The sequence below is a fragment of the Anomaloglossus baeobatrachus genome, chromosome 10 (genome assembly GCF_048569485.1).
Source record: "Anomaloglossus baeobatrachus isolate aAnoBae1 chromosome 10, aAnoBae1.hap1, whole genome shotgun sequence".
Lineage (NCBI taxonomy): Eukaryota > Metazoa > Chordata > Amphibia > Anura > Aromobatidae > Anomaloglossus > Anomaloglossus baeobatrachus.
Window position 1 is genome coordinate 186,244,730 of NC_134362.1, and position 26,176 is coordinate 186,270,905.

General features: G+C 43.4%; 1 protein-coding gene across 1 annotated transcript in view; it reads right to left on the reverse strand.

Moving 5' to 3' along the window:
- LOC142254391 (serine/threonine-protein kinase Nek11-like) overlaps nucleotides 1-26,176 on the reverse strand; it is a 216,387-nt gene that overhangs the window by 9,969 nt on the left and 180,242 nt on the right. Inside the window, exons 12-14 of the mRNA XM_075325433.1 lie at nucleotides 24,455-24,531; nucleotides 23,732-23,792; nucleotides 21,904-21,979 (exon numbers count right to left, since the gene is read on the reverse strand). Coding sequence (XP_075181548.1) covers nucleotides 21,904-21,979; nucleotides 23,732-23,792; nucleotides 24,455-24,531 — 214 coding nt within the window. The remainder of the gene's footprint in view (nucleotides 1-21,903; nucleotides 21,980-23,731; nucleotides 23,793-24,454; nucleotides 24,532-26,176) is intronic.

Genomic DNA, 26,176 nt, shown 5'->3' on the forward strand with positions numbered 1-26,176 from the left:
TAAAAAACACAGGGCTGTGAAACGCGTTAGTGAAATGTGAAAATTGGGGCTTGCATTATCGCACAAAGCCTAAGCAAAGTTCCATAAATGATTTATCCCATTTCTTATATGAAGATCTATTTGTAATAGAGCCACATCAATGTATATAATTTGGGGATTTACTCTGTTTTGGGCTTTGTTAGCTATACTGGTCAGATGTCTGCTTTTACTATTTACAATCCCTTTTAGTTAAAAAAAACTATCACAAAGATTTATGCTGCAGGATCCTTTAAGGAACACAAAAAAACACAAAAAAACTGAGCTGTAACAAATGTTCAATAAACATGCAACATTACAAGCATGTGAATTGCAGCCTCAAGACTAGAAAAAAACCAAGGAGAAAAATTGTAGGAGAAATACCCTGACTATAAATAAATAAATAGCAAGTGCTTAATAACAGGGTACTTAGTATATACATTTTTGCAAAAAGGTAAGAAGCTGTCTCACCTCGTCACGGTGTACCCATCTGAGACAGTCCCTAACCTACTAAAGTTAAAAACATATTCTGTACCTGACTTGTGTCATGTCCAAAACTTCAATATGAATGGTAAAGTGGTCAGCTGGGTCCCAGATTAAATACACAGCAAAAAGTGAGAAGCAGGTAATTGTTCAGCCTCAGTATCAGGAGGGCTGCACCCCCAACTTGCATTAAAGCAAGATAACAGACAAAAAACACAAAAAAACTGAGCTGTAACAAATGTTCAATAAACATGCAACATTACAAGCATGTGAATTGCAGCTTCAAGACTAGAAAAAAACCAAGGAGAAAAATTGTAGGAAAAATACCCTGACTATAAATAAATAAATAGCAAGTGCTTAATAACAGGGTACTTAGTATATACATTTTTGCAAAAAGGTAAGAAGCTGTCTCACCTCGTCACGGTGTACCCATCTGAGACCGTCCCTAACCTACTAAAGTTAAAAACATATTCTGTACCTGACTTGTGTCATGTCCAAAACTTCAATATGAATGGTAAAGTGGTCAGCTGGGTCCCAGATTAAATACACAGCAAAAAGTGAGAAGCAGGTAATTGTTCAGCCTCAGTATCAGGAGGGCTGCACCCCCAACTTGCATTAAAGTAAGATAACAGACAAAAAACACAAAAAAACTGAGCTGTAACAAATGTTCAATAAACATGCAACATTACAAGCATGTGAATTGCAGCCTCAAGACTAGAAAAAAACCAAGGAGAAAAATTGTAGGAAAAATACCCTGACTATAAATAAATAGTGCTTAATAACAGGGTACTTAGTATATACATTTTTGCAAAAAGGTAAGAAGCTGTCTCACCTCGTCACGGTGTACCCATCTGAGACAGTCCCTAACCTACTAAAGTTAAAAACATATTCTGTACCTGACTTGTGTCATGTCCAAAACTTCAATATGAATGGTAAAGTGGTCAGCTGGGTCCCAGATTAAATACACAGCAAAAAGTGAGAAGCAGGTAATTGTTCAGCCTCAGTATCAGGAGGGCTGCACCCCCAACTTGCATTAAAGCAAGATAACAGACAAAAAACACAAAAAAACTGAGCTGTAACAAATGTTCAATAAACATGCAACATTACAAGCATGTGAATTGCAGCCTCAAGACTAGAAAAAAACCAAGGAGAAAAATTGTAGGAAAAATACCCTGACTATAAATAAATAAATAGCAAGTGCTTAATAACAGGGTACTTAGTATATACATTTTTGCAAAAAGGTAAGAAGCTGTCTCACCTCGTCACGGTGTACCCATCTGAGACAGTCCCTAACCTACTAAAGTTAAAAACATATTCTGTACCTGACTTGTGTCATGTCCAAAACTTCAATATGAATGGTAAAGTGGTCAGCTGGGTCCCAGATTGCTTTAATGCAAGTTGGGGGTGCAGCCCTCCTGATACTGAGGCTGAACAATTACCTGCTTCTCACTTTTTGCTGTGTATTTAATCTGGGACCCAGCTGACCACTTTACCATTCATATTGAAGTTTTGGACATGACACAAGTCAGGTACAGAATATGTTTTTAACTTTAGTAGGTTAGGGACTGTCTCAGATGGGTACACCGTGACGAGGTGAGACAGCTTCTTACCTTTTTGCAAAAATGTATATACTAAGTACCCTGTTATTAAGCACTTGCTATTTATTTATTTATAGTCAGGGTATTTTTCCTACAATTTTTCTCCTTGGTTTTTTTCTAGTCTTGAGGCTGCAATTCACATGCTTGTAATGTTGCATGTTTATTGAACATTTGTTACAGCTCAGTTTTTTTGTGTTTTTTGTCTGTTATCTTGCTTTAATGCAAGTTGGGGGTGCAGCCCTCCTGATACTGAGGCTGAACAATTACCTGCGTCTCACTTTTTGCTGTGTATTTAATCTGGGACCCAGCTGACCACTTTACCATTCATATTGAAGTTTTGGACATGACACAAGTCAGGTACAGAATATGTTTTTAACTTTAGTAGGTTAGGGACTGTCTCAGATGGGTACACCGTGACGAGGTGAGACAGCTTCTTACCTTTTTGCAAAAATGTATATACTAAGTACCCTGTTATTAAGCACTTGCTATTTATTTATTTATAGTCAGGGTATTTTTCCTACAATTTTTCTCCTTGGTTTTTTTCAGGATCCTTTAAGGATCAGCCATGATCTGCTGAGGAATTCGGCACTACCTGTTCCGTTTTTCTGCAGTGCCCCCGCAGGAGAAATGAGGCATTACACTGTGCTAATTAAAATCAGTGGACAATCTATGTACAATACTCCAGAATCTTGGAGAAAGGGAGTTATTCTTTGCACCTATTCTGTATAACTGATGTAGGACTGCCCTGTATTATATCAAATTTGGGTATTTAAAATATTTTTTAATAGATATTTATGGGCTTCAGCGTAAGCTATGAAAGCTCATAGTAGCTGACAGTTTTATAAGAAAAGGCTTGGTTGCTGGAGGGAACCTACTTAGATGTCTACACTCCTTTACCCTTTGCAGGTTTCAGTTCAAAATGGCCGACTCTGCTATGGAGGGACACACACCAATTTAGTCCCCCCAACATTCTTCTCCTCCAGTTGCCACCTCTATGGTTTTCTTGGCATCACTGGTGAAGAGCTGGGCAGTGTTTGGACAATACCAGTCACCCATTAGGTTGATTGACTCTTAATTGTTCTCAGACAATTTGATCGTTTGGCTACCAATAAGTTTGCAGCCTTCTCTACCCAGTGCCATTAATTGCATTGTTGGATATTTTTGATGGCCTTTACTACCCTTCTTGATAACTTTTTGATTCCTCCTCTGTTTCTTGACTTTGGACTTATTTTTGACTAATCCTTCTGCCTGGATTTTGACCTGGCTTTCCCCAAACTTTGATCCCATTGGAAGAAGGAAAGGTTGGCACTCAACGGGTATAAAATCAGTCCCTTATTTCATCTTGTTAAAAGTTGGTGGGAAGAAGGATGCGGGGTGCTGGGGACGACGGCGCCTGTTTCGCGCGTGTCTTCGCGCTTCAACACAAACTTTCCCCGAACTTTGACTTTGGACTCTGATTCTATGTTCATCTAAGAACTCCATCTTTTTAGTAACTTTTGCAGCTTGCTTTACTCTGCAACTTTGCAGCCCCTGTGTCATGGTTCTTATCTGTGGTGCGCTGCTCTCCAGCAGAGTGATGTTCTGTTTTTTATTTTGCGACGGTAAATGGGTGGTTCCCGTCCTCGGTTCCTGCACTGGTGTTGGGAGGGGCCTCTCTCCATGTGCCTCATTCTGGGTGATTGATTAGGAAGCAACCTCACCCAGAGCGCTGCCAGTTGAAATTCCTGCTTTCAGTAAGTGCTCTGGCTCCCATATGTGCTTTGATCTTGTCCTCCGACCCCGGACCTGTTGTCCCTGAGTTCGACGGTGTTCCCCAGCTCCTGACCTTCGGCTTATACCCTGGCCTCGGCCTCGCTTTTCCCCAGTATACCTTACTTGACTTCCTGGCTTCTGACCTCCAGTTTGTCACCTGATCTTGGCTCCGCTTTCTCCCAGTGTACCTTACTTGACTCCCTGGCTTCTGACCTCCAGCTTGTCCCCTGACCTTGCCTCTGCTTTCCCCCAGTGTTCCATACATGACCTCCTGGCTCCTGATCTCCAGTTTGTTTGACTTCCCCATCCCTAGTTGCATCTGGTGACACCTAGTGGTAGTTCGTCATACCCTGTAGCAAAGTCCTGGACAAGAGTAAAAACCAGGGAGCTGCTTCAATCATGGAAGCCCTTTTTTGTGTTGATGGCGCCAATACAGGAATACTAAGCAAGCATCCATATTACTGATGAAAATTCAAGTAGTGGTCTGGTATTAATGACTCCTGTCCTGGGTGACGGGAGGGGGGCCACTAAACCAGGGTTGTTCAGGAGCTAGGGCAAGGAAGGAGGCCCAAAAGTCATCACCTTCAGACGTATCTTTGAGATCAGGGTCAGCTAGGGGTCTATTGCAAATGCTCAGCTCTTTTCTTGCACAAGTTTTGATAAATCTCTCCCCATGTCTCACTGCTGGAGGTTCCCAATAACCTAACGTGCAGGTAAGAGCGAGTTTCATCTGTCAACATAAGACTTCTAACTTGTGATAAGACGGCAGCCGTCCCTCGGAGAGCTTACCCAAGGGATCCGCCATCCGATTTTACTTACTGTCCATGCACCCTGGGAGCCCCGGAAAGAAGCAGCCATTATTGGCTGTTTTCATACTCTGCATCCTGCATATTTTGCAGACATCTTCAGGTCAATGATTGCTGTGATTCTTATTTTACTGCTTTATTTTACAACCTGACGACTCCATTGATACAACTTATCGCTTTATTAGCAGCTTGAAGTGAATCATCTATGAACATATGATGGGTCCCACATAGCTCCGCACTGACGCAAATACGGGGAAGTGCTCCGCTGTGTAGACAATAAACAATAGGAAGCTTTTATAATTGCTTTTATAATCTTACAATGGAAGCAGCCATCTTGCAAATAATATATCAACTGTTTCGGCAAAGTATTTTGCATAAATTACCGTTAATCTTACGGTATTAATATGCAAAAGAGGCGGAAATGCAATTTTACAATGAATGCTTTGTATTAATTACAGAATATTTCCTGAAATTGCTCTGGCAGAGGCCAATATTTTTGTGTACATTTTAAAATGACATTCCCATCTCAGTAGTGTCATGACTATAGTGGGACTCCGATGGGGTTAAGTCTTGTGGGAGGGGCTGGCTCGGTGGTGCCTCGTTCCGGGACTCACACCGCTTTATTATGGTGTGGACTCCACCGGAACGCTGCCAGTAATATTTTCGGCTCTGCTGCATGCAACTGTTCCTGTGAGTGTTCACTGTTCTAGTCCTGCTACCCGATACTGTTCCTCCTGCCTGACCTGACCTCCATCCCTCTGCCAGAACTGACCTCCTTCCCTCCTACCTGACCTGACCTCCCTCCCTCTGCCCGACCTGACCTCCTTCCCTCCTGCCTGACCTGACCTCCTTCCCTCCTGCCTGACCTGACCTCCGTCCCCCTGCCTGACCTGACCTCCTTCCCTCATGCCTGACCTGACCTCCATCCCCGCTGCCCAACCTGACCTCCTTCCCTCCTGCCTGACCTGACCTCCATCCCCCTGCCTGACCTGACCTCCTTCTCTCATGCCTGACCTGACCTCCATCCCTGCTGCCCAACCTGACCTCCTTCCCTCCTGCCTGACCTGACCTCCATCTCTCCTGCCCAACCTGACCTCCGTCCCCCCTGCCCTCCTTCCTCCCTGCCTGATTTGACCACCATTCCTCCTGCCTGCCCTGACCTCTGTACCCCCCTGTCCTCCTATCTCTGGTCCTGTTCCGTGTCCTCTCCTTTTACCTATCCAGTGCTTACTTGTCCTCCCGACATCTGACCTCGACTCTGTTATCTGACTTTGGCTTGATTACTCTTCTGTACAGACGTGTCATCTTGGCATAGACTTTGGCTGATCAACTATCCCTGCACTTGTTAGCGACATCTAGTGGGTCTCTGTATTACTGCACTCAGGAGTCTATCTCTACCTGAGTCCCAACGCCCCCTAGTGGTAGCTTGACAAGTAGATGATAAGACCCTTATTCATCTTCAGAATGAAGTTCTTACTGCTCCGGTTCTGCATTGTGCTGGGAACTCATCTTGGGACAGATAAGAGTTCAGACCAGATGTGATCATTAGGTGATAGCATATCTTAGTGATCCCTTAAAGGGTTTGTCCAGTCTAAAATGATGTCTGCAGTCACTCTATGTGACTAGAGACCTATGAATTCTCCCAGTGTATTCACTGTGCGTTGCGAGGACTCGCTGGTTTCTGGGTCAGGAAGGTCGTTCACGTGACCGCAATTGGGCGATATGCACATTCCCGGGCTAGAACCAGATTAGTGGGTACGGCCTCACTGAATACAAGTGTATGGCGTGGGCACATCCAACTAGTAGGTGTGGGCGTCTAGCGGACATGTCCTCATTCAATACAAGTGAATGGAGTGGGCGCGTCCAACAAGTAGGCCCGGCCTTGCACACTTTAGATCGGAAAACCCCTTTAAATGGTTTGTCCACTACTCTCGTATCATGGTGTCACGCTAGTTATAGGGAAGTACTAAGTGAGCGGCGAAAGGAAAGGGAAACCCTGTGTCTAGGGAAGGGACAGATGGTGACTCCTGACCACCGGTGGTAACTGGGGTCCCTCACCGCCCTAGATAGTTTCCGCACCTATGCGCCGAGCTGCATACCTGACCCTAGGTATCCCTAATTCTGGGCCCTAAATAGGGAATGGTTGGGATGAGCTCTTCGTCAACTCCACTAACCACTATAGAGGACACAAGGAGGACACACAGGGGGAAAAACATTAACTACTTATCCACAGATGACTTAGGTAGAAGTTCAGCAACGATACCACAGATGAGTTTAAGCCACCTGCTTGCAAGCAGAGCTTGAAGGAACTGAATAATATCTATGACACAAGTCTGCGGAAGGAAGGAGTATTTAAGTGCAAGGGGAATACTGATAATCAGCAGCTGGATGGAAGGAGAGATCCACTGGGTCTTAAAGAGGAATAGATGCAAACCCAGCAGGAAAGCTACCTATTACAATGAATACTGACAGCAGGAACAATAGAAAGTCAGGGAGCATTTTGTACAGCTGTGACCTTCTATTGCCAGAAACCACATAACTGTGTCACCCGTGACACACATGGAGTCTATATATTGAGAACTAAAAGAGCTTGTAACAACTGATCGATGGGAATGCTGGGTGTCAGACCCTCACCGATTTGATATTGATTTCTATTCCTAAGCAAACTAGTCCAGCTGTTTCAGATGTGATGACGCCTTCTCCAGACTTCATGTTTCAGCTCCTTCCACAGATGTTCAATAGGATTTAGAACAGGGCTCATAGAAGCCACTCAGGATTAGTCCAATACTTTCTATTAGCCGTTCCTGGATGTTTTTAGCTGTGTTTTTTTGGGTCATTATCTTGTTGGAGGACTCATAACTTCCAACTCAATCCAAGCTTTCTTACACTGGGCAGCACATGTGGCTCCAGAATGCCTTGATAGTCTTGAGATTTCATTGTACCCTGCACAGATTCAAGACATCCAGTGCCAGATCCAGCCAAGGTGCAGCTACAAGACATAACCAAGCCTCCCGAATGTCTTATAGGACAAAATGTTCTTTTCTTTGTAGGCCTCATTGTTGCTTCTGTGAACATAGAGCTCATGTGATTTGCCAAAAAGCTCCAGTTTCGTCTTATATGTCAAAGGGACATTCTCCCAGAAGCTTTGTGGCTTGCCAATATTCATTTTGGCAAATTCCAGCCTTGCTTTTGATGACTTGCTTTCAGCAGTGGTTCCCTCCTTGGTCATCTTCCATGAAGTCCCCTTTGGCCAAGACAGTGGTGAATGGTGCGATCTGACACTGATTTATCTTGACCTTGGAGTTCACCTCTAATCTCTGGAAGATGTTCTGGGCTCTTTGGTTACCATTTGGATTATCCGTCAATACAATTTGTAATGAATTAATCTCTTGCGGCCATGTCACTAAAGATTGGCTATATTCCTATACACCGTACGCTTCTGAGCAATATGTGCAACTGTAATAACAGGAACATCAAGCTGTTTGAAGATGTCTTATAGCCTTTATCTTCAACATGTTTGTCTAGAATTTTCTTTCTAGTCTCCTGAGACGACTCTCTCCCTAGCTTTTTTTTTCTCCATATTCAGTGTGGTACACACCATGATACCAAACAGCACAATGACTACATTTCACCCTCCAAATAGAAATATGACTGATTACAAGTTTATAGACACATGTGATGCTTATAGGGCACACCTCAGTTTGACATGTTCCTAGGGTTAAATTAGTTTGAATTTTTCTAGGGATCATTTTTGTCCAAGACATTTTCTTTATTTGTATTGTTTTTTTCAAATTCAAAAACAAGATCTGATTTTCATTATGTGATACTTATTGTGAATTATTTTTGCCAGTTTCAAGTTATCTCAGTCACCATAACTGAAAGGTATTAACAATTTTGTGCATATGTGTCACAGTGAGGTACAGTGAATAGACAGTCCTGTGGTGTCTGGCTGTAGAAGGTCACAGCGTTTGGCTACACAAACTGCTCCCTGACCTATTCTTCCTGCTGTGGTGTAAATGGTATATTATGTAGCTTTTTTCATAGCGTTAATCCCTTTCCTTTTAGGGCCCTGTGGATATCCTCACCTTTCAGCTGCTAATCATCATCACTTCCCCTTGTGTCCTTAAATACTCCTATTTCTCTTTGGTGTGTGCAGGTGATAGAGTTATACAGGCCGTAGATGCAAGCAGTCAACTTGCATTCATCTGAAGAAACATTGTTCTTTGTTGCTAATTCTCAGGGTCAGCTAGGTCCAGGTATCCTGCTCAGCGCATAGGTGCAGAACCTATCTTGGGTGGTGAGGGGAGCCAGGAGACAGCTGCAGGTTTGTCCAGGGGTCCCCAACTCCCTCTTCCCTAGACACAGGGCTTCTTTTCCCTTCCCTGTCTCCGTGCCACGCTTAGTGGGGTTGACTAAGTGCTCATCCCTTCCGTTCCTCACCTTAGGCCCAGTTCAGGGTCAGCCAGGGCCAGGTAACCTGCCCGGCATGTAGGTGCTGAACTTATCTAGGGTGGTTGGGGGAGCCAGGGGCCAACAGAAGGTTTGGTTAGGGGTCACCATCTCCCCCTTCCCTAGACACAGGGTTTCTTTTCCCGTCCCTGTCGCCGTACCACACTTAGTGTGGTTGACTAAGTGCTCATCCCATCCTTTCCTTACCCAGAGCCCAATTTAGGGTCCACCAGGGCCAAATATCCTGCTCGGCGCATTGGTGTGGAACCTTTCTAGGGTGATCAGGGGAGTCAGGGCCAGAGGAAGTTTTGTCAGGGGGTCACAATCTCCCCCTTCCCTAGACACAGGGTTTCTTTCCCTTCTCTGTCGCCATACCACACTTAGTGGGGTTGACTAAGCGCTCATCCCTTCCTTTCCTTACCTAGGGCCCAGTTCAGGGTCAGTCAGGGCCAAGTATCCTGTTCGACGCATTGGTGTGGAACCTTTCTAGGGTGGTCAGGGCCAGCTGAAGTTTTGGTCAGGGGGTTACAACCCTGTGTCTTCTTTAGACTTTATAGCTTAGTGGGGTTGACTAAGCGCTCATCCCATCCATTCCTTACCTAAGTCCCAGTTCATGGTCAGCCAGGGCCAGGTATTCTGCTTGGCGCATAGATGTGGAACCTATTTAGGGTGATCAGGGGAGCCAGGGGATGGTTTGGTCAGGGGTCACCATCTTCCCCTTCCCTAAACATAGGGTTTCCTTTCCCCTCCTTGTCACCGTGGTACTTCGCCATACCTTGCGTGACAATATGTTTATCTCTATCTATCTAACTGCATAATTTACGAATGCGCAACTCTCCAACGAAACCAAATGGGAGTGGGGTGTAGTGTTATGAGGTATGCCTGTGAGAGCTCCAAAACTTGAGGGGGATGGTGTACCGGGAAATAATTACCTACAGTCGGAGATTGGAGTTTTATGAAGTAATTACCTAAAGACGCAAGCTAGGGGCCATATTGTGATGGAATATAATTTCCCAAGACACATACAGCCATAAAAAATCATTTCTACCACTGCAACGTTATACAGAGCTCAGGTTGGCATCAAGAAGACTGAATACTGTGAATTATTATCATCCCTCATTTCGGGCTAGCTGGGACCATATCAACCTTTTCTAATAACTAACTTATTTTCCAAGACCCTACAAGGGAAATCTTCGTGAATAGAGAGGAATCAAGTCATCAGATAGAGAATGACTATGTAAAGCATCTCCCGATCTGGATGGATAAGCAGGTACTTGCATTACTCAATGATTGACAGCTATCTCTGCATGCAGTTCATACAGGGAAGACTGTCAATCACAGACAAGGACCGCCCACTGGACTCTCACATACAAAGTCCAGGGATTTTTAATGAATAACATTCAAGTTTTACTTAAAATGTTCTGTAACATTCGTCAGTTTCCAGGTTTTTACAATTTCCTGAGTAAAAAAAAAATGCAATCCCAGACCGCGGATCCAAAGGGTGGAATCGTTATATTCTCCGCACAATAAGAGCTCGGGGGATGTGTAAAATCACAAAGAGATTTGGCCTTTTAAAATCAGCGTGTGTGCAGGATCAGAAAATGAAACGGCGCCGCTGACACAGATTTTGCTTTATTATGCCGGCTTTTACAAAGAAATCAATGACGGTCGCCGTAGGCGCCTCCATCTTCTAATTAGCGGAAATCAAGGCTGAAGAAACCAATAATCTGTGGGTTTCATTCAGAATTTCTCCTCTATTGTTGTATCTTGTAAAGAAAAACTGCCTTGAGTTTCATGGTGAGCACGACTGATGTAGCTGGATGTATGATGGATATATCTTAAAGGGGTGGTCCGAAGTCCAAAGTGAATTTTATGCTAAATATCTATTTTTTTTAGCCATAATCTAAACTATTTTCTAACATATGTGAATGAAAAAAGTCCTATTCTTCCCTAATGGCACTATTGAACTACTTTTTTTTTCACTTCTGTTTTGATGACGCTTTGTTTGAGAATAGCAGTGCATGCTGGGATACTCAATGAAGCACCATCAGTGGAAGAGGCTGCAATCTCTAAAACCTCTGCCCCTTCCCTGAAACGAAACATCATCAGGGAGGCTGGTTTCAGGGGCTGGGCTTGTCCCTGCGTGATGTACACAATGACAGTGCACTCTGTTGCTGGCTCAGATCAGCATTAATGAGCCAACACAAGAGCAGAGCTCGCTGTCAGTGCGCATTGTAAGAAACTCCTGCGTACAGAGACCAACCCCCCCCCCCACAAGTAACCTCCTTCTCACAATACACACTGATAATGAGCTCTGTTGCCAGCTACGATCAGCAGTAATGAGCAGACATCAGAGCACAGCGTGCTGTCAGTGTGCATCGTTAGAAAATCCGGCATACAGAGACCAGCGACCCCCCACAAATGACTTCATTGAACTCTGCATGTAGTGTGTTCCCACAATACACACTGACAGTGCGCGCTGTTGCTGGCTCACATTAGCAGTAATGAGTCAGTGCCAGAGCAGAAAGCACTGTCAGTGTGCATTGTCAGAATACCCAGCATGCAGATACCAGCACCCCTCACCCACAAGTGACCTCACTGATCTCTGCATGCAGTGTGTTGTAACAGTACACACTGACAATGCACTGTGCTGGCAGCTCAGATCAGCAGTAATGAGCGGCACCAGAGCAGAGTGCACTTTCAGTGTGCATTTGTCAGAAAATCCAGCATACAGAGACCAGAGAATGCCCCACAAGTGACCTCACTGGTTTTTGCATACTGGGTCTTCTGACAATACACGCTGACAGTGCTTTCTGCTCCATTACTGCTGCTCTGAGAGTGCACTGTCATTGTGCACATCGCACATGGACGAGCAAAACCCCTGAAACGAGAATTACTGATGTTATCATTTATAAGTATATGATGGAAGCAATCCTGACATACTGGATATCTTCGACAAAAACAGCAAATTTGCAAAGGATCCACATTTCCCACCCTTGTGCGTGGGCAGAGACTGATTCCACAGCTAAATGTGACTTAAAGGGATTTTCCAGTTTCGGTTGCAATCTTTTAAGAAAAAAAAAAGCGTTATTTGCTCATCTTTGCCGAGTTTCCACTGCTTATTGTTTTAAAGTCGGCAGCGCGGCAGCCAATCATCGAGTTGAGCGCTTCTGCCTGAGCTGACGGCACAAACTGTTTACAGCCACTGAGCTCACTGATTGGCTGCAGCGGTGTCATCTCTGCAGATAATAGCAAACACAATGCTGGAATACGGGACAGTGAGTCAAGCACATATTTTGTAAACTACAGGGTTCTATAATCTGCTCCATCCTTCAGCACCAAGGACAGCTCCACAGTAATGTCCTACTAAAGCTATATATGTATACTGTATTTCAGCACCTTGGACAGCGTTCCATGAGTGATTACATTTTTTGGTATTTATGATGTCTTTCGGGACAAAAATGCCGTTTTTTTACTTAAATCATTGTATTTGAGGTTCAAAATCATCACTTTTTCCAATTGGTTGTCATTAAAAAGTTTGCACCGTGTGGCTTTTACAGGCTCTGTTTTCCAGCACATTCAACTTTGATGTGGTCTGTGATCACAAATCAGCTGAAAAGAGCTAAAAAAAACCCGTTACCAACGATCTCCCCTCTCTGACCACCAGAATTAGCTCACTGACAGATTCTCAGTTAACTCATTCTGCCATACACAGGCTACAGAAGGCAAACGGTGCAAATTTTTTTACTGTAAACTAATTGTGAACATTATTTTTAGGCTAAAATACCTGCATTTAAGTAAAAAAAAAAAGTAACCAGGGTGGAGAAAGGTCATGTTTATAGTGATTCCCTCCATGATTACGGATCTTGTACAGATAAACATTTATTACCTTTTTCCTTATCCTGATATTCAATCTGCTTTGTAAATTTGCTGTTTAATTTCTACAAAATGTTTTTTTTCTTCTGCTACAGAATGACGGGGGCTAAAATGATCGCGGAGGAAGAAGACGAGTGTCTAGGATTACACTGAATTTAGAAAGTGTATATTTAGGGATATTAACCGGCAGCCACTACAGCAAGAAATCAAGCCCGAGAGGTCACCGAATCACTCACAATGCACCAAGGGGCGCGGACACGGATAATATTCTGATTTACCGCACATATTGTATAGATCTGTCTTATCTTCAGAATATCCGGTGACATACTGAAGACATTACACCCGATTATACTACTATATGAGATCCGATCTGTGTCCGGGGGGGAAGGATTTGGTTTTATCATCAGGAAAGGACGGCAAAATACATGAAACATTTACCCAATAGTGACCAAGTAAAAAGAACATATCCCACAGTAGGACAGGATAGGCAACTTTGGTGTGGTCGAGATGTACAGTGTTCCTCGAAAAATAAGCCATACCCTGAAAATAAGCCCCAGCAGGAATTTTAACTATTTTTGGAGTATGCTTAAAATATAAGCCTTAAGCCAAAAATAAGCCCAAGTTGTAGTTCAATAATGAAGTGTCCATGTAGCTAAAAAAAGTTAGACTACAGTTGGATACTTTATTAAAAAAGCAGATAGCAACAAAAGAGAGAAGTAAGCCCTGAAAAGAAAGAAGAGAGACCCAAAAGAGAGAAGACAGCCCCCAAAAGAGAGAAGACAGCCCCCAAAAGAAAGAAGACATACCCAAAAGAGAGAAGACAGACCCAAAAGAGAGAAGAGAGACCCAAAAGAGGGAAGACAGCCCCCAAAGAGAGAAAACAGTCCCAATAGAGAGAAGACAGCCCCAGTAGAGAGAAGACAGCTCCAAAAGAGGGAAGACAGCCCCAAAAGAGAGAAGACAGCCCGAAAAGAGAGAAGACAGCCCCAACAGTGAGAAGACAGCCCCAACAGTGAGAAGACAGCCCCAACAGTGAGAAGACAGCCCCAACAGAGAGAAGACAGCCCCAACAGTGAGAAGACAGCCCCAACAGAGAGAAGACAACCCCAACAGTGAGAAGACAGCCCCAACAGAGAGAAGACAACCCCAACAGTGAGAAGACAGCCCCAACAGAGAGAAGGCAACCCCAAAAGAGAGAAGACAGCCCCAAAAGAGAGAAGACAGCACCAAAAGAGAGAAAACAATCCCAAAAGAGAGAAGACAGCCCCAAAAGAGAGAAGACAGCTTCAAAAGAGAGAAGACAGACCCAAGAGAGAGAATACATACCCAAAAGAGAGAAGACAGACCCAAAAGAGAAAAGACAGCCCTAAAAGAAAGTAGACAGCCCCCCCAAACAATAGCACTCCCCAGACCTCAACAACTACAGCTGGCAAGTGCCATCGGTGAATGGGCTCTCCCACAGAGATATGAGTCACTGTTAAGTTCCTCGCTGTTTCGCTCACACACACAGATCGGGTCTAGGATCCCTCCACTCTCACACACACACACACACACAGCGGGTGATACTGCTTACTGCTTGCGTCCAGCAGGGGGACCTACCTGGTAGTGACTGATGTGAAACGCAGAAGGACGTGGGAATTACAGCTGTGGAACGCAGGAGGACCTGGGAACGACAGCTGTGGAACACAGGAGGACCTGGGAACTACAGCTGTGGAACACAGGAGGACCTGGGTACGACAACTGTGGAACGCAGAAGGACCTGGGAGTGACCACTGTGGAATGCAGAAGGACCAGGGAACAACAGCTGTGGAATGCAGAAGGACCTGGGAGCAACCGCTGTGGAACGCAAGGGGACCTGGGAGTGACTGCTGGGGAATGCAGGAGGGCCTGGGAGCGACGGCTATGGAACGTAGAAAGACCTGGGAGCAACCACTGTGCAACACAGAAGGACCTGGGAGCGACCGTTGTGGAATACAGGAAGACCTGAGAGTGACCGCTGTGGAACACAGAAGGACCTGGAAATGACAGCTTTGGAAAGCAGAAGGACCTGGTAGCGACCGCTATGGAACGCAGAAAGACCTGGGAGCGACCGCTGTGGAGCGCAGAAGGACCTGGCAGCGACCACTGTGGAACTCAGAAGGACCTAGGAATAACAGCTTTGGAATGGAGGAGACCTGGGAGAGCCACTGTGGAATGCAGGAGGACCTGGGAGCAACTGCTATGGAACGCAGGGGGACCTGAAAGTGACGCAGATGTCTGGAGTCTGGTAAGTGCGATTCTCATGGGGGTGTCTGCTTTCATTTGGGGGCAAACTTACTCCCAAGCCGTGTTTCCCCAAAAAATAACACCTACCTTAAAAATAAGCCCTAGCACATTTTTTGGGGGGCAAAATATAATATAAGACAGTGTCTAATTTTTGGGGAAAAAAGGTAAATGAGAACCTGTCAGTGAGTTCATTCTGACGGATCAATGGGAGAGTTCCTTACTCTTTTAGCTGAGCTTTTCTGAGCTCCTCTCAGCTGATTTATGACCTCAGACCACATCAAAGTTGAATGGACAAAGGAAAAAAAAGGGCTGTAAAAACCAAACGGTGCACAATTTTTAATGAAACCAAATTGCAAAAATGATTTTTAACCCCGATTATTTGCATTTAAATTAAAAAAAATCCAAATAATATGGACAAGCCCTTTAATATGTACCTTAAAAATGAGGAACGTTACTACGGATTTGGAAATTTGGAAAGGGGCTTTGCTTTTTTTTTTCTTCTGCCATCTGAAATGTCTGCAGCTTCCGCTTCTGTACAGAACCTGTTGCTTCACAGTTGGGCACCGCTCAGGACCTTTATTTAACCATTCTGCACAGGGAAAAAAAAGCCCGAATGTCTCCATAGTAACCTCCTGCACTTTCCCATCCACTTTCTATAATTGTTCTTTAAGATAAAGCCATGACAGCAGAGCTGGGACTCTGCGCTGTCTGCACTGATATTCCGCAGGGATTTGCAGTAAATTGCGGTCACATTTCAATTGAGCTAAAAAAATAATTAAAAGAACTGCTTCTTAAAGGGGACCGACACCAGATCTAAAGTGTCCATTTTTGGCTCTTATTTTATTCCTACTTCATTCCTGAGTATTCCACTTTTTTCTTTTTTAAAATCCGCCATGTGGTTCCAGAGATATGGGCCTTTTTATTCAGTGTCTTTACAAAGTGGGCGTGGCTCATAAGATATTTATGTAGAGTAGCCTAAAGACACGCCCTAAGAGAATTCTGAAAGCCACGCCCCTTGTAGAGACCTTAAAAAAATAGCACTAGATAAAAAGGTCCATATCTCTGGATCCATATGGCGGATTTATAAAAGAAAAACAGCAGATTACTCAGGATAAAAGCAGGAATAAAATAAGCACAAAAACTGTCCATTTTTGATCCAGTGACTAAAGTACTTTAAAATCATTAAAAAATAAAATAATAACATAATAATAAAATAAATAAATACATAATAATAAAATAAATAAAAAAATAAATTTTAGAGCATCTTTTCACAAAAATGTTGCATTTTTTTTGCTATTTCCTATTTTAATAATAAAATAAATAAAAAAAAAAAAATTTAGAGCATCTTTTCACAAAAACGTTGCATTTTTTTGCTATTCCCTATTTTGCTATTTTGTATGATGGAATCTGACAACTGAGCGCAACCATTCCTAGGTTAATATGTTCTTCACATACATGGTATGACATTCTCAGCTCTGATTGGACAGTGTCGGAGGGAAACGGTTGTCAATTTCCTTATACATTTCCAGGCAAAATAACAGAGGAATACTAAAAGGAAAAATTCTATAAAAGAGTTGCTCCAGAATTGCAATTGGGGGTGCATAAAATCTGTGAAGTTCCTTATTATCTTGGAACAATATTTGTTAAATATTAGAGCTTTTACTCAAAACTAGAAAAGTCGACAGTGACTATATTTAAAGGGTTTGTACATGAAAAAAAAAACATTGCTGCTTTCTGCGCAAAACAGCGCCACTTCTATCCATAGGCTGCATGTGGTATTGCAGCTTAGCTCTTTGCCCTTTATTGGAGCTGAAATGCAATGCCATGCACAACCTGTGGACATGTGTGGGGCTATTTCTGGAAGAAAACAGACAGTCCTTTCTTTTTAGCTGATAGGCTTTCGAGAGTTGTTGATCACCTACGAGGAAAAACAGCATCATCACTTTCGGATTTCTCACTCCTTGACACTTTGGATGGTGATCGGAGAGATCACTGATGGATGTGAGTTGAGGGGCCTGAAACGAATGAATCAAGAACATTACAGTTCAAAATGCGTAGGCCAGTCCCTTCTGACTCTTTTGCCTTTTTATCATCTTTTTAAGGATTTTTCTTCAATTTTTTTCTTTCTTAATGAGTTCTTGGATACTAAATACATTTTTTGAGGTTTCTAGGACTAGACCCCCTAGATGGGTCCTTCCCCCGAGCCCCGTCACATGCCTAGGGCTTTCCTGACCCTGAACTTACCCTGACTAGAGAGTAGGTCAGCGAGACACTAGTCCCACTACTAAAATAAAACAACACAAGGAGAGAAAGACAAACGGGGTGGGGAAAGACACTAAAGATAATACCGATATCTTCCTTTCGCAGGAATCTTCACAGCTGCAACTAAAACCCTAGGCCCCCGCTGAGGAAAGTAAGACAAGCGGGATGGAAAATGACACAAAAGCCCTAGGTTTTTTCTGCAGGAACCTTCACAGCTGTAACTGAAATAACAACTCAGCTACTCTAGAGAAAGACTCTTTCAAAAAGTTACAAGAAGGAAAAAGAGGGGAGATTCAGCTCACCCATTCCAAGTCCATTAATAGTGGTCAGTACATGGGCAAACAACAGGCCGGCTCCTGAGTAGTGGTTCCAACAGAATTCAAGAAAGGGGTTGCCCAGCACCATCCAATTTGACTTTTTAATCCTCGTCAGACTTCTTCATTTCATAAGAAATAACTTTTATTGTGCATATTTAAAATCATGCTTAAAAACACGTCTTGTCTTACGCGTTTCAAGCTCCTGAGAGCTCTTACTCATAGGCTATGAGTAAGAGCTCTTAGGAGCTTGAAACGCGTAAGACAACACATGTGTTTTTAAGCATGATTTTAAATATGCACAATAAAAGTTATTTCTTATGAAATGAAGAAGTCTGACGTGGATTAAAAAGATAAATTGAATGGTGCTGGACAACCCCTTTCTTGAATTCTCTTTCAAAGAGTGCCAGCATAGAGATTCTATCACCGGCATGGAGTAAAGCCAGGAGTGGGTAAGTATAGCGGAAGGGCGTTTTTTCATGTGCTCTTTCTGCAGTCTGAACTCTGCTATTTTTCATTTTGGTTGCTGAGCTGAGATAAGGAAACAAAACCTATTTTTCTACTTTATTGGTTCTTGAAATTAACTTTTCGGCTCTGGTTAGGGACAATATTTTAAACGTCACCTTATGTTTTAGTTAAACCCCATTTTTCATTTCACCAAAACTCTGCAAACAGTTTACTCCATGACTTTCCGGAACGTCTTGCAAGGTCACATATTGCTTTTGCGTTCTCTTGACTTATTTCTTTTTTAAGTTTCGAATCACTTTAATGAAAACAAAAAAAAAATGCTAAAGGCATAAAAGACAACGAGTGCAACTTCCAGGCTTCTTTATAAAACTCCATAATTATTTGCGGCTCCGGAAATATACTGCACACTGGGAAGCCAGCTGCTCATTTCCAGGCACAGAGAGCAATGCCTCACGCTGGCATCTTGTCACATCTCCGTACACCTGTGCGCTCTGTCAGCTCGTTTCAAAAAAAATCACCAGGGACGGATCTTACAGAAAACGAAAGTTTGTCATCCTTTGTTGAACGCTCATCAAACTTTCTGCTACTCAAGAGTGGAATATCACCGGGGTCAGCATGACTTAGAAGAGCGCAGTGCAGACGATGCACTTCTACTAATGATCCCATAGCTGCACCATACTGGAAAAACCTTAAGGGATCATCTCATCGACATTGTCCTAATCCATATGTCTCATGGAGGGGTATGTGGACATGTCATAAATGGAGACTCAACTCTTAGGAAGCCACTAAGAAACAGCTGCTCCTAATCAGCCAAGGATTTTACTTGTATAAAAAATATTAAACTATTGTCTTAAAGGGATTGGACATACACCGCTATTTATCTATTGTCACACTGGGGCGAGGGAACCCCCTACGTGCGATGCAACATACAGGGTAAGATGTAGAGAAAAGCCCTGGCGATAGCAAAAGGGGTCACCTCCTAACATTCACCTGTGACTGATCCATGAGCTCCCTAACGTTGCTAAACAGCTTTTTCCCCCATGCGCCATCACATGTCTTGGCCCTCGCTGACCCTCAACTTACCCTGACTAGTGAGTAGGTCAGCGAGACACTAGTCCCACTACTACTATAAAACAGCACAAGGAAATTAAGACAAATGGGGTGGGAAAAGACACGAAAGTTAAGACTTCTAGTTTTTTTTTTCCACAGGAACTTTCACAGCTGCAACTGAAACCCTAGGCCCTTGTTGACCCTGAACTTATCCTGACTAGCGAGTAGGTCATCAAGACACTAGTCCCACTACTAAAATAAAACACCACAAGAAAAGTAAGACAAACAGAGTGGAGAAAGGCACAAAAGCTAACACTCCTAGGTTTCCTCCACAGACGCCTTCACAGCTGCAACTGAAACACTGGGCCCTCATTGACCTTGAACTTACCCTGACTAGTGAATAGGTCAGCAAGACACTAGTCCCACTTCTAAAATAAAAAAAAAACAAGAAAAATAAGACAAACAGGGTGGAGAAAGGCAAAAAAGCTAACACTCCTAGGTTTCCTCCACAGAAGCCTTCACAGCTGCAACTGAAACCATAGGCCCTCGCTGTCCCTGAACTTACCCTGACTAGTGAGTAGGTCACCAAAACACTAGTCCCACTACTAAAATAAAACAATACAAGAAAAATAAGACAAACAGGGTGGGGCAAAACACAAAAGCTAACACTCCTAGGTTTGTTCCGCAGAAACCTTCATAGCTACAACTGAAACGCTAGGTCCTCACTGACACTGAGCTTACCCTGACTAGTGAGTAAGTTAGCAAGAGACTAGTCCCACTTCTAAAATAAAACAACACAAGAAAAGTAAGACAAACAGGGTGGAGAAAGGCACAAAAGCTAACACTCCTAAGTTTCATCCACAGAAGCCTTCACAGCTGCAACTGAAATGCTAGGCCCTTGTTGACCCTGAACTTATCCTGACTAGTGAGTAGGTTATCAAGACACTAGTCACACTACTACAATAAAACAATACAAGGAAAGTAAGACAAGTGGGGTGGGGAAAGGCTCAACAGGTAACACTCCTAGGTTTCCTCCACAGAAGCCTTCACAGCTGCAACTGAAACGCTAGGCCATTGCTGACCCTCAACTTACCCTGACTAGCGAGTAGGTCATCAAGACACTAGTACCACTACTAAAATAAAACAACACAAAAAAAGTAAGATAAGCAGGGTGGGGAAATACACAAAACCTAACAGTCCTAGGTTTCGTCCGCAGGAACCTTCACAGCTGCAACTGAAAGGACACCTCAGCTACTCCACAGACAGGCTGTGTCATGGGTAACACACAGTCATGTGGTTTCTGACAATAGAAGGTCACAGCGTTTGGCTGCGCAAAATGATCCCTGATTTTCTATTGTTCCTGCTGTTAGTATTCATTGTAATGAGTAGCATTACTGCTGGATTTTTATCTCTCCCTTTTTGACTCAGCAGGAGCTCTCCTTCCACACAGCTGCTGATTATCAGTATTCTCTTGGTGCTTAAATACTCCCTTCTTCCCTGGACTGATGCTGGTGATATTATTCGGTTCATTCTCTCTCTGGTTGTAAGCAGGTGGCTTGCTCTCATTTGTAGTATCGTTGCTGAAGCTTTGCTGAACTTCTGCCTGAGTCATCTGTGGAAAAGTACTTCCTGCATTTTCCCCCTGTGTGTCCTCCTTGTGTCTTCCTTTAGCATTTAGTGGGCTTGACGAAGAGCTCATCCCACTCTTTCTCTATTTAGGGTCCAGCACTAGGGCTATCTAGGGTCAGGTAGCCAGCTCCGTGCATAGGTACAGAACCTATCTAGGGTGGTGAGGGACCCCAGGGACCAGCAGTAACTTTGGTCAGGAGTCACCATTTTCCCCTTGCCTAGATGCAGGGGTCCCCTTCCCTTTCACCACTTGCTTGGTACTTCCCAGTACCTAGCAGGACACAGGTGGCCAGTATAGAGATTCTATCATTGGCACGGAGTAAAGCCAGGAGTGGGTAAATATAGCGGAAGGGGCGTGATCACAAGATGCCTTAGCTGTGATTAAGGCTATAAGTAATCTCAGCCAGAGAGGAAAGCGTCCTTAACCCTTTCAGCATCAAATGACAGTAAATTCACTCCAACAGAAGATGTAACCTGCAGACGCGACACACTTGTGTCATCTATAAAGCCTGCAAAAATCTTTATTATGTGTTTGAATGATTAAATTGCACTAAAAGCACCTGTCACCAGCTCAAAAGTGTCCGTTTTTTACTCTTTTTTTTTATTCTTGCTGATCCTCTGCTTTTTATTTTTAAATTAACCCCTTTATGTTGTGCTTTCAGTAAACGGACATTGTATGCTATATACATAGGATGTTATATACATATACAGTATATGCTATATAGGTGTTATCAGATGCACGGTGGTATTGTCGGTACGTTTGCTTCCTTCGGTTGGCTGCTGACGGTGCGATCTTGTGCCTCTCTGCTGACCCGTCTCCTGCAGGAGGGCGGCTAATCTGCTCCGCACACAGACCCCCGTGGGGTAAATATGTCATTCTTATATTTAATACTTCGTTCCTTTGATTTACTCCTTCCCTTCCACATTGATACTTACTGTCGGAGAAGCGCAATTTCCTGCTCGCTGCAGACAGATACAATTGTGTCCTCGGAGTCTTGAGGAACGGAGTCGGCTGCGGAGAGATGGAGAGACGGAACAGCTCAGATAACAGAATGGAGAGAGGGAATAGGACAGAGACGCCGAAATATATAATATAATGTATAGGACTAAATATAAATGTCAGCGCTTTATGGCAATAATGATTAGCAGTTTTCCAAATGTAATGGAATCCCCTAGTTTCAGTGTTGGGCTCCAAACACACAGAGGCGCTGAATACGTCACCCACTATAATGATGTCCGGCTCTTATTCACATTGATGTCATTTGACACATGCTAAGATAAATTAGGACCATCCCGATGGGGACGTATTGTTGCGCTGGGGAGGCTTTTATGTGTTTTTTATCAAATTAGCATTATCTAAGTTCCACATCTTAATTACATGTACTATTACATTACTGATCCTGTACTGATCCTCAGTTACCTCCTGTATTATACTCCAGAGCTGCGCTCACTATTCTGCTGGTGCAGTCACTGTATACATAAATTACATTACTTATCCTGTACTGATCCTGAGTTACCTCCTGTATTATACTCCAGAGCTGCGCTCACTATTCTGCTGGTGCAGTCACTGTGTACATACTGTACATTACATTACTGATCCTGAGTTACCTCCTGTATTATACTCCAGAGCTGTGCTCACTATTCTGCTGGTGCAGTCACTGTATACATAAATTACATTACTTATCCTGTACTGATCCTGAGTTACATCCTGTATTATACTCCAGAGCTGCACTCATTATTCTGCTTGTGGAGTCACTGTACATACATTACATTACTTATCCTGTTTTATACTTCAGAGCTGCACTCTCTATTTTTCTGGTGCAGTCACTGTGTACATATATTACATTACTTATCCTGTACTGATCCTGAGTTACATCCTGTATTATACTCCAGAGCTGCGCTCACTATTCTGCTGGTGCAGTCACCGTGTACATAAATTACATTACTGATCCTGTACTGATCCTGAGTTACATCCTGTATTATACTCCAGAGCTGCACTCACTATTCTGCTTGTGGAGTCACTGTGTACATACCTTACATTACATATCCTCTATTATACTTCAGAGCTGCACGCACTATTCTGCTGGTGCAGTCACTGTGTACATATATTACATTACTGATCCTGAGTTACCTCCTGTATTATACCCCAGAGCTGCACTCACTATTCTGCTGGTGCAGTCACTGTGTACATACATTACATTACATATCCTATACTACTCCTGAGTTACATCCTGTATTATACTCCAGAGCTGCACTCACTATTCTGCTGGTGAAGTCACTGTGTACTTACATTACATTACTGATCCTGAGTTACATCCTGTATTATACTCCAGAGCTGCACTCACTATTCTGCTGGTGCAGTCACTGTGTACATACATTACATTATATATCCTGTACTACTCCTGAGTTACATCCTGTATTATACTCCAGAGCTGCACTCACTATTCTGTTGGTGCAGTCACTTTATACATACATTACATTACTGATCCTGTGTTACCTCCTGCATTATACTCCAGAGCTGCACTCACTATTCTGCTGGTGCAGTCACTGTGTACATACATTACATTACATTACTTATCCTGTACTGATCCTGAGTTACATCCTGTATTATACTCCAGAGCAGAACTCAGCATTCTGCACACTTCAGAGCTGGAATCTCCTAGCCCCCCCTGCTTTCTTAACGCTGTTAGTTGGCATTCATGTAAGAATTGTCTGTCCTTGGTATTCCATTGCAGAATAGATAGGAATCTCCGCAGATACTCACAGTCAGTGCCGGAGTCCAGGAATCTCTGCAGGCAGCTCTTGTAGGCGCTTAATGTGCTGCTCTGTAACACAATGAGCAGTATAACAGGATGTGACACACAACGTACTGTATGCACCATGCAAAGATGCACATACAGCTAAGGCTGGTTCTATACAATAAGGTCAGGGTATGGGAGGATGTTGCACATTAAATTCTTTTAAAGCTTGTGTGACCCCCAAAATTTTTTGCAGATAATATTAGCATAGTCAGGGGTTAAAAAAAAATAAAAATCCGGATATAGCGCCACCCTCATTCACAGGCTGTGTCTGGTATTGCAGGACATAGCTCAGACCGGGATAGTAATGGCCATAGAAATGTCTCATCATAAACACAATATTGGACGTTCCGTCGTTTCCCTGGTGACAGCGATTTCTCTGAGACCTGCCATCCGCGCCTGTCTTTAGTGACATTTCTAAGGCGGTCTATGACATTTTTCAGCTAAAATTAGGAACATCAGCAGTTTCGCTCGTGACAATCACTGGCCCAAAGGTGCTAAAGGGACAAAACGAGCAGCAAAATATTATATAATATACATTATAATGCACTGATACAATATACAACACCTGTTATAATGAACAGAACTGAGCTGCAATACCTGACACAACCTGCAGGCAAAGGGGGAGCAATTTATCTGGCACCTGGAGTGTCAGGATTAGACTTACATACCTGGGTGCTAACACTCACCTGTTGTTCCGACAAGGGCAAAGAAATTGTGAGCAATGAACCGTTGGTGGACTCTTCGTCTTCTTCACTGCAAATGTCTGTGGGAAACCAAAGAAAACACAGATCATGATCCATGCATATTAAAGGGAATATGTCTGCAGGTTTTTGCTATGTAAGGGCTGAGAGCATGATTCCAGCAATGTGTCACTTACTAGTCTGTGTGTTGCTGTTTTAATAAAATCAGTGTTTTATCAGCAGGAGATTATCACTACTGGACTAGGTTTCTTGTGCCTCCTAGTCCAACCACGCCCACATCTATGATTGGAACCTTTCTGCTCCTCAGTGGTGTGGGTGGGGTCATACATAAATAGTGATTGTATCAAAAGGACACCAAGCAGACCTGCAAGTGACACATCCCTGGAGTTTGGGTGTCAGTCCCTACATAATGCGGTTCTCAGATTACATATCAAACCTGGTGACAGATCCCTTTTAAAGGGGTTGTCCACTACTAGGACAACCCCTTCTGATTCCACGTTTCCCCCAGGTAAAATAATAAAGCCTATACTCACTTCCTGTACCAGCGCAGTTCCACTGGTGCCATGGCTCGCAGTGCTGGGGCTCACGTGGGATTGTGACATCATATGAGCCCCTCATCCAATCAGCGCCGGCTTCCTGTTCCCCGCCTTCGGACCAAACGAGCAATCAACAGAAAGTGAGCACAGCTGTAGAGCTCACTTCCTGTTGATTAACTCATTTGGTCCGAAGGTGGGGAGAGGGAAGCCGGCACTGACTGGACAAAGGGAAGTGATGTCACAACCCCACATGAGCCCTGTCTGGAAAGGCGCGGGTGCAGGAAATAACAGAATTACGAAGACAATCAGAATTCAATGCCAGTGGGTTGGGTTTCTTGTAAATGTGAATTTGTGCAGATCCATGGAACACCAAGTTGTGCATTCGCAGCAGAATGTGAGTTTCAGCCTTGGATCCTGTGTGCGAAATACACTCCTTCTATGCTATTGGACCTCCAAATTAGTTAGATTTGTTTTACAAGAGCTCGGGAAATCAATACAGTGGCGTACTGAAAGTTTCTGCTTTATTACATCAAGTGACCAGTTTATATAGTACCCCAAACAAAGAAATAACGTCTCTGAACTATGCACCAATAAGAGCCGCAGGGGTGTGTAGAAATGTGAAACTTCCCCGCCCATCAGTGTTGGCTGAACCCTATGACATCATTCACTTATAAGAACAAAATGGATTGTACTCTCATAATCCTGTAATAATTATGTGTTAATGAACATAACCTTATTGTCCAGAGCTGAATTCACAAATCTTCTAAGCTTCAGAGCTGCAATCTCCAAGAAATTCTTGCTAGTCAATACCTGGCATAGAGCATAGGTTGTGCTATTGATCTGTAATCTGTAACCTAAGATGTTGCGGATGAATGCGTTGTGTATTGTCAACTGTTTTCAATAACAGACTTGCAGAATTATGAATGCAGCTCTGGAGTATAATATAGTCTGCAGCTATGGATGAGTATAAGATAAGCAATAGAATATATTCATAAGTAGAGATGGGCAAGCCTGCAGATATTTGGGTTCAACGTGTCCAACCAGATTATTTTTCTAAAAATCCGGTTTGGGACTACACTTGAACCCAAACATCTGTCCGGACGCTGATCTTCAGATAAGTCTATGGGCATATGAACATTGTGCTGTAAAATGGTGGTAGAAATGGCTAGGG